The 9637-nt window shown below is 37.8% G+C and overlaps 1 protein-coding gene across 1 annotated transcript; it reads right to left on the minus strand.

Annotated features, from left to right (window-relative positions):
* Positions 1-322: 322 nt before the first annotated feature.
* sla1a (Src like adaptor 1a) lies at positions 323-4576 on the minus strand. The gene is made up of 8 exons (XM_053333867.1): positions 4472-4576; positions 3847-3943; positions 3291-3390; positions 2991-3077; positions 2659-2762; positions 1641-1772; positions 1040-1169; positions 323-810 (listed from the first exon to the last, which is right to left on the minus strand). Exons 2-8 carry the CDS (start codon positions 3917-3919, stop codon positions 612-614), a joined length of 825 nt encoding a protein of 274 aa, XP_053189842.1. The 5' UTR covers positions 3920-3943; positions 4472-4576; the 3' UTR covers positions 323-611.
* Between the last annotated feature and the right edge of the window lie 5061 nt (positions 4577-9637).

Here is a 9637-nt window from a genome sequence, read left to right on the forward strand (position 1 = left end):
ACTGTATCCATCAATGTATTTTTGTGCGCATTTTGAAGTACCACATTAGAAAAGGTTTATGGAAAAAAAACTTCCTCAGTTTTGCAAAAAAAATTCTACAATTGCCTTTTTTCAGAAAGAGTTAATGGAAGATGGAGACACCTTTGCCCAATAAGCTCTGACATAGCAAACATTTAAATCAAATGACTGGTCAGCTGTTTTCACTGGTGGCGTCTTCCTGGATATTCCCACAAGTCTTGAAAATATAGCCAATGCTAGCTGGCGTGAAAGAACAATTACAGCTTGCCGAATCGAAAGAAATTCCTGAAGACCTCTCTCCATTATTTATCTCTTTTTAATGGCCAGGGCAACTGCTTTTTTCCAGTTCACAGCCTCCACTTCTTCTGCTCTATTTATTACAGCCATGCATAATGTAACCTATACCACCAACTTCTGACGAAAATTCGCTTAAAATTCACTTCACATTAGATGGAAATACAGCTATTGTCCATGATGCTTAATACAACTGTCAGTCCAATATGGGAAATGTGGTGGAGAAGGATCAGAGAAGGATGCCCTCTATTGACTTCCATGTGAAGGTATTCCAGTCTTTTCAAATCCCACTGTTTTCTCTAGAAGTCACCGTAGTCAATGTTTGAGAGTCCGTTTTCAGGGATGTTATAAACAGATTTACTCTTGTTCTTTCTGGTTTTTGCTCTATTCTGTGCAGGGTCTTGATTCCCAGATAAGGACAGGTAGGAGGCGATGCTGTTCCTGACTCCGTAGCTGACCATGTTGTTGGTGCAGCTGTCTGTGCTGACAAGCTGCCCCCTGTTCAGGGAGGAGAAGAACAAATGAATAAGAACATTTCTTTTTCATTTGTGAATTCTTGAACATTCATATGCACCCCCTTAAGTTTCCATAATTTCATCAGGTGACACAAATTTAGTTCCCATCTTTTCAAACCGAATATCTTCTTTCATGCATGCTAGAAGCATCATCCACTAACATGCTGATATGATTAAAGCAGGAAATTATCACCACCAAGCTTCTACTGTACCTGTCTATTTTATTCCAGTCAAAGTTGCGTCGCATTACTACAGGTGGAGGTCCGGGGCTTGCATCTGGTGCCGGTGTTGTGCCGGACAGACAGGGAGAGGTTAACACACAACACAGGCCATCTGAAGAGTCTGAAAGGGTAAAAGGAGAAGTCAAATTCAGTTCACAAGCTTACAAACAAATACAGAGCAAATGTCACTTTGCATAAGTCACATTAAGCACTCATGCACTCTACTGCTCAAGCGAAAAGAACTTGTGAAAAGGGGTTGGGGATCCATATTAGCCCAGAATAACGCCACTAAAACCACAATTAAGTCAAACACGTTTCTCCCCATGTATGCATCAGTGGTCATTATCAAGCTAGCATATTTTATATCTCATTTCCTGTTTGTTACAAAAATGTTCTGTCGGTGCAGGAAATATATAAAAAGCTGACCAATAACAAGAAAGCTATATAAAGATCATGATAATGTATTTTCAGTATGTGTGAATGTGAACTCTGGTGTGTGTGCTTGTGTAAGACCCTATATTTAGAAATGCCTTGTGTTATTTGTTGTTGCGACTTTCCGTTTAGTTCTTAGTGTGTTTGTGTATCCACGCACCAGAGTAGTGGTTGATCATATCTTCAAGGCACTGGAAGGTGAGTCGAGGAGAGATGTAGTACCAGCTGTTGTCCAGCCTGAAGATACGATAGTGCTTTACGATCCTGTGCTTCACTGAGAGCGAGTACAGACCTGATGGCATCATACACACCATACATTTAATCACTCTTAACTTTCAGTCATAACACCTATCTGCTATGTATTAGAAAACAAGTACATTACAGTATTCTGTATGACAGGTCAGTACAATTTTGACAGCAAGAAAAAACATTGATACAATGATAGGCTAATGGCATTGTCAAGTTATCATGAAAGAAGAAGTTAAATGAAATACAGTCCTGCCCTGTCATGTCTGTCTCCCGTGCTTAGTCACTGTGTATTTTCACACAGAATATTTCCCGGCATAATCCATTTACAGTTAATTCCTCTAATGCATGTCCTTAAAGGAATAGTAGAAGGTCAATACTACTCATATATGTCCATGAAGTAGTCAGTTAGCTTAGCTTAGCATAAAGACTAACAGACGGAAGCAGTTAGCCTGATCTGCAAAACCACAGGTTCTTGCTTTTACACTTCCATTCTTTTCAATGATTAAACAAACAGGATATCACATGATATAGAACTTTAGTGGTACTTGAAGGTCGATTTTTATATTCAGGCAGAGTTAGGGTAGCTGTTTCTCATTCTTTATGCTCAGCTTAGCTAACTGGTTGCTGGTTATAGATTCATATTGTCCAAAAAGACAGAGGGGTATTGATCTTCTCATCTACTTGTAAGCCAGAAAGCAAACAGGTGTATTTCCAAAAATGTTAAACCCAAAATGATGCTGTTTTTTATTAAATATTTTGGGCTGTTTGCCTTTTGTAACATGATATGCAACAAAGAAGAGAATTAAAAAATGGAGTAGCGGTGACCATGTCAATTCTCCAAACGGAATTAATTGATAATATAATATAATATAATATACATTTTAATTTTAGCTAATGGGATAATGCTTTAACTATTGTGATGTTCTTACCTCTCTCCCTGGCGCTCTGCCGTACGAGGAAGGAACCCACTCGGTTCCCAGGTAGAAGCAGCAGCTCTTCGGCCTTTTGCCTTTCCACCCCCTCGAACAGCCAACTGATAGAACAAAAAACACGGTGAGTGAAATATAAGATTTATTACTTGTAGCTTTTTAGACCCAAACAGCATAAATCCATTTCACATTTAAACACATAGAACACATGACTGATATCTTGCTTTACTAAGATCTCCTGCTTCCTCTGTCTCTCGAAGATAGAGAGATAGGGGTAGGTAGTGGAAGAAGATGAATTTGATAACTTTTTGTTGTTACTAATTTGTACTCACCCATGGTATACTTTTGCCACGTGGCTGTTGGGTATGTAGTTTTCCATTCCTGTTTGGATAGAGCGGACTCTCCACCAATAAGCCTCCCTGATCACCATAAAGAACCAAAGAGGAATCAACCACTGCCCTTTTCTGTGTGCACTTCTCTATACTGCAGTTACACATGGATCTTTCTGTCTGTTTGACTTCATTTCCTCATTGTTATTTGTAATCGTTTGTTCACCAAATATGTGTCTGATCTACTAATAAAGGCTTTAACTGGAACTGGATCATTTTTTAATTAGGAATGCAAAAACATACTGTGCGATGACTCTGAGCTTCTCCCCCATCCTGTAGACGGGCTCACTAATTTCAGGAGCTGGGTAGTCGTGGAGCACTACCACTATGTCGTCTTCTGAGCCTGCCAAGAACAATATTTACAGCTTTTACAAACACAGACCAATGCTGAAAACAGACATCATGAATTGGGAATGTCCAGAGGTATTCAAGACCAAACCTCAGTCAGTTATGAAAGAAATTAAAAATGTTGTTTCAAAACTGTTTTATGTCTGATACCATCAGACAACCTCTAAATATATGTTATACCTATGCATACTGTAACATGACATTTTGTGGCACCATTTTTTCTTTATTAATGCAATTTGGAAATATAGACTTCCTGCATTAAATAAAGGAAGTCATTGTGCTTCAGTGCTTTGTGCAGGCTTAGTATTAAATAACATTTTTACACATTTTTTATTTACAAAGCACATTTTAATCATGGTTACTGACAGTAGAAAATAAACATTCCACACTGTGCTCGCCAAAAAGTTAATTAAATTACAAAACAACTCTAAAGAATGCTGGGAGACCTTACCCTTATGAGAGCTGTCAATGTCTTCTTTGTTGACTTTGTTTGTGGCTCTCACACCTCGAATCATATTCCCCATCCTACAGATGGAACAGACTCCGGCCTGAAGTCAAGTCAGAGACGCAAATGTACAAATGAACCTTTACAGTTTCCACTCATGTACTAATCGGAGTTTCTCATACCACTGATCTCTCTGCTGCTACACAATGACATTTGTAACTTCCTATTTATTGACCATTTGAGTTATCTCCACTGTGAAACTTGTTGCAGAATGGGGAAGCTGAGGCTAGATGCTATCACAATTTTCCATTGCAGCACCTAGCTCTGTGTGCTGACAGCTAAGGGTGATTAATGATATTAAATCCATATATTGTAAAATCCTTCCCCCAAATTACAAAATCCAAGACATATCAGGTCAATGACATTATCATCATGAATCAGAAAAACATGTTTGTACGCATTTCAACAAATTCTGTCAATGTGACGTATATTCTAAAGTTACATCACAGTGCGTTTTTTTCTTTTTCCTTTTTTTTTTTTTTTTTTTGTTAACCAGTATGAAGAAATAACAGTTCCGTCTTTGCAAAACTATTGCAACAAATGTAGTTCGGTGTAAACTCAAGAAACCTACCTGTTGGATTTGAAGTTTGCCTGCTGTGATGGCATCAAGAGTGGTGAGAGAGATGATGGCCTGAATGGGGCATGGTGGCAGCGGAGTCTAGTACTAGAGAACAAGTGTTTACAGCAAAAACCTGAGTGCTGTGACAGCTCGACATCTGAGTGCAAAGTCACTTCCTGAAATGAAATGAGGAAGAGAACCAGCAAAAGGGTGGTTTAAGTACTACTGTGAAGCAACAGATCATGAGCGAAACAACAGAGAGAAAGAAAGTGCATAACAATGTGCTGGGTTTGGTTAATTAGACTCAGAGGTATATTGATGTGTCTTTTGTTGATCATTATAATCATCATAATTGTTATTGTCTAATTGTCATTATTGTTACTCTCCAACACCCAATAACAATTAATATTATTATGGAAGGAAATTTTAAATAATAATATAAGTATATTGTTACAGTAATATCAACAACACATAAAATGGGTAATGTAAAAGGAAAGCAACAGTATTCAGATACTTCATTGTTCTACTGGTATGAGAACATAGCTCCATGTCTATAATTAAAACTGACATCCTTTTTCTTAAAGGGCATCTCAAAGCAATACAAGATAACATACAGACATGATTCTACAATTATTTTCTTGTATTGGAACTTTCATAATTACATGTACATGAAAGTTATTTTTAGTCAGACAGATAGCTTCTTTGACCCAGCGGAAGTCAGCATTTACCACCTTTTGTGATACGCTGCCACTGTGGTTATCTTCACAGAAATGAGTCACTGAGCAAAAAAGAAAAAAAAAACTTTTTTCACAAACATTCCAGACACCTTGTACAAGTAACTTAGTCTCCCTATTTTAGAGTATACAGAAAATAATACCTTATTAATCACAAATTGTAATATAAGCAGATGGCCCCATGCCCTATGTAGATATAAAGGGCTCATTTAAAAGTTTGATTCTTATTTTCATGTTATTATGCTCTAATTAAAACTTACTTATTGATATTACATTCCATTCTGTCCAGTCTGTTCTGCTAGCCATTTCATTCCACGGCATCTATAAGGTGTCACCAACTGTACTTGCTACTAATGTACTTAAATAAAATAAATGGTTTCAAAAATATTAAAATAAAATTTAAAAAAGTATCTGATAGAAACAAACATGAAACGTGTGCCATCTTTCAAGAGTCTGTTTATCTGTAAGTGGAAATTGCACCACTGTGCTGGTGCTATCTTTAGATGTTATCTGTGAGTGTCACAGAATGACGCTTAGAGCTTAGTTAACAGTAAATTAGGGAACCCAAAACCACCCAGTTTTCTCTCTTTTTAAGAGAGTACATCACCACACAAAGTTTATAAGAAATGTTTATACATAAAATATGTGTGTTCCTGTGCCTCAGGAATGAAAAGTTAATATATTTGATATATTACCCTGTGCTGCTGATTTATAGAAAAATGTCCTGTGGCAGTTTTCTCTCTGAAAAACTCCCTGAAGTAAGTTATTTCTCTAGTTTTTCATTTTCACTTTCATGTCTTGAATGATAAACAAACACCCACTTTCCCTCCTTGTCTAACTTGTCTCGTGATTTAGTTTCTCTTTTGAGATTGTTTTCGTGTGCATTATTTATATAAGCCCTATTTGTCTCATCTCTCCTGAACATTCAGTGTATTGCTCCCAGCATTATTGCTCTTAGCTTAAATACTTCACAGCACATGTACATAAACCTACAGCTAAAAATAAAATCCAATCCTGAAAGATGTCAGTCAAAGTATGTCAACCATAACACACTGTTTACCATTTACAAAGTTCAACCTCCATATAAAGATAGATAAAAATTTTCAGATCACTAGTTATAATTATATTCCTGTGTGCACACATTTTTATTATTCTCAAGACAACTTAGCTCATGTATTTTCCATATTAAAATCTGGATTAGTTTGCTCCAGATCATTAGGCCTCTTTCTCTTGCCACCTTTCCTTCCTGAATGCAGCACAATGATGCAATAAAAACACAGAGAGAGAGAGAGCAGAATATCAGCCTCATTATTAAGGTAAACTGAGGATTTTTGAAAATCAGGGTGTCTGATAAACTCTTCTGCAGTGGTGGGCACAGGGGGGGGGGGCTCGTGGCCCAATTGTTGGAAAACGCTCTCTAAAGTGCCCTCTTGGGAACCAAAACACACTAAACTTCCCCCTTGGCTGGTTAAAACATGATTAACTGCCCTCTTGGGAGGCAAAAGCGCATGCTAAAGTGCCCTCCTGGTTTGCAAAATACAACTGCCCTCATGGGAGTCAAAAATGCGCTGTATGTGCCCTTTTTTTCTTTTTGCCCCTGCCCTTCAAGAAGTCTGTGCACGCCACTGCTCTTCTGATAACTGCGTCACTGCAGTTTTAAAAATCTTGGCAGACATTAGTTGTAGTTAGAAAACACTGAACTGGCAGTTCCTTTTGTTGGCTTCCTGATGTGAGCATGTGGAGGAGAGTCAGTTCAAAGAGATAAATATTCCTTTGAGGAAGTACGCAGGAATCGTATGTCACGTCAATTCTGATCTGAAGCATTTCAGGCTGAACCAAACAGTTGCTCTTGCTGGATGTAAAAAAAAAAGCAGCTACTCTGACTCAGTGGGTGGTGGCTAGTGTCAGATGCCAGGACTCTTACTGTTGTGGCTGCAAGGAAGGAAGGAAGTCATCATTGGCTTTAGATGAAAATAAATACAAGGTCAAAATACAGCCTATGTGGTGACATTTTGAAGACTGCACAGTTTAATCTTGACAATAAAATGCTGCTAGTTTATTCACTTAAAGAGATGTTATGAAGTACACTTGACTTCCTACTTTAGTGTGCAAGGCTTTTTCTCCCAACTATTTATTACAAGGGCAATACACCCAGATGACACACACACATTTTTTTTTTCTTACCACCCTACTGCTCTTCAGCCATGCACAAACTTAAATAAAATGCCAACTGTCAGTGAAATATTCTATGTTATAATGCTGCATTAATGTGTATCCAACATTTTACCGTAAGAGCTGGCACTATACAGTTGTGTAGTTGAATTTATGACAATGCATCATATTTAATACTGTAATATTAGCTGAGCATACGCTTTTCTATGTAAAATCTGAATACTTTGCTCTGAGAGGTTGAGACATGTACAGTAGAAGTAGAAAGTAGCATACAATAGAAATATTCAATTAGGGTACAAGTGCCTCAAAATTGTAGTAAATGCAGATCTTGAGAAGATGTAGTTATGTTTGATTACATTTACATAAAACAATAACAAGGATTTGAAAGTGAAAATGGTATAAAGATAACAAAAATAAACTATAGTAAGCATAAGATTTGAAACATTTGACTCTACAGCTCTTCAAATAGACAGTACTTAAGCATATACCTGTAAGGCAACACGTCTCTTCACTCTAAAACATTTTCCTCCTTGACCACACTGCTTTTCGCTTTTCTGTTATTTTATTCAGGCCCTGGCTTCTGTCACTGACGCTGCTAGGGCCATGTGTGTCTTTGAATGAGTCACAAGCAGACATAACACAGGTGAAACTCAACCAGTGGAGCTGTCTACATTGACCTGCAGCTCAATGGAGTCTTTGTTAGACCGAGATGAGAAATGTATTTCCCAATTAGTAATGGTAATTAATCGAAACTCCTTATTGTATATTATTTTATTTATTAAGGAATCTGAAATTGGATTGGGCAGGTGTTTATTTGCAGAATTGAATCTATTATAGCTCACAGGCTACTGTGAGTCACACTGATTTATAGTTTTAATCTTTTTAATATTTTAATTAAGTCATAAGGCGGGTCCTATTATATGCCATTATCATTACTATTAGTGGTAAAACCATGAATATAAACATATTTTTGTATATATCAATGCCCTTAGTGGAACTGAAAAGATAGAAATGTCTTTATTCACAAAATGCTCATAAAAGTAGTCTAGCAGGTGTTTGCAGGTGTTACCCTGCTTGTAAAGCTGATATTTGGCTGTCAGGGACTATCCTCACATAGATAATTGTTGAAGAGCTCTACATGATTGATGTCCCACTGCCTTTTATAACATGAGGGAAGTTGTGAGTTCCGCTTTGAAGATGTTTCAGTGATTTGTAAGCACTTTTTCTGGGCAACCAATTGCCCTCATACACCCTGCCTCTCGTAAAGGCAGATGCTTTCTGTCTCTGGCTGATGTTGGCCACAGTTGCCGGTGGCTGCTGAGCTTTAAGTCTGGATGTGTTTGAACATTTCAAGGACAAGTGACTTCCACGCCCTATGTCTAAAATTACAAAATTACTGAGTGTAAGGAATTCCCATCATAATTTATTTTTTCTAGAAGTCTAAATCAAGACGCCCTCATATGGCTTCAGCCTCACTGTTAGGGAGTGGAAGCAAGAGGTGACAGTTGTGTCAATGAATCTTTCCTCAGTTCCTCTTTTCCTAAAAACAACACACATTCCACATGCCACGACACCAGTAGTTAGTCCTGCTGTGGTTGTTGAGTTCTCCCACTATAATGACCAGTATCTAAATGTAGAAGCAAGGCTGACCCCACTGGATCTGGAGGCCACAGGATTGACAGGAACGGTGTGTGTGTTTTTGTGTGTGTGTGTGTCAGTTGTATATCCATGTGTATGTATCTGCAGCTTTTTTAGCCACAGACTTCACAGCACAGCACAGCTTACTTAAAACACCCCAACTCCTCTACTAGTTAGTCTGTAATCATTAAAGGGAAATCATCATGGGCCCTATTTTCCAATCTTATTTTGTCTGTGACCAGTGGAGACAACATTTTTTGAAAGTGTTCCAGTACTGAGCAAAAGCACTGCAGCCTCTGTCATTGTTTTTGACCAAGTCTCACTTAAGGAAAAGTCTTATTCTGAAATCTTGCGATAGTTGACTTGTTGTCTAAACCAGATAAATATTCAACAATGCCAGAGTTGGAGAGAGGAATGCTTTCAATGTCATGGTCGAATGTGTAGCTGATTTCAACAACTCAACTCTTGCAAGATTTTAGAGCGAGACTTCTCCTTGAGCATGACTTTTTTGACACAATACCAGATGAGCTGTGAAAGGTGGAGAAAAATGTTTTATTTCTCTGTGTGGTTCTTTCCAAAATGTTGTCAGATCTTATACTTTTAGTGAATGTACATTGAAGGAGTGCCATTGACC

The sequence above is a fragment of the Scomber japonicus genome, chromosome 15 (assembly GCF_027409825.1).
Source record: "Scomber japonicus isolate fScoJap1 chromosome 15, fScoJap1.pri, whole genome shotgun sequence".
NCBI classification, from domain to species: Eukaryota; Metazoa; Chordata; class Actinopteri; order Scombriformes; family Scombridae; genus Scomber; species Scomber japonicus.

Excerpts from the sequence above, each read along its gene's own strand:
- sla1a (XM_053333867.1), bottom strand. The coding sequence starts at position 3,919 with ATGGGGAATATGATTCGAGGTGTGAGAGCCACAAACAAAGTCAACAAA. Across the intron at positions 1,170-1,640 it reads TATGATCAACCACTACTCTG|ACTCTTCAGATGGCCTGTGT; the intron begins GTGCGTGGATAC and ends TTACCCTTTCAG. Across the intron at positions 811-1,039 it reads GACTGGAATAAAATAGACAG|GGGGCAGCTTGTCAGCACAG; the intron begins GTACAGTAGAAG and ends CTCCCTGAACAG.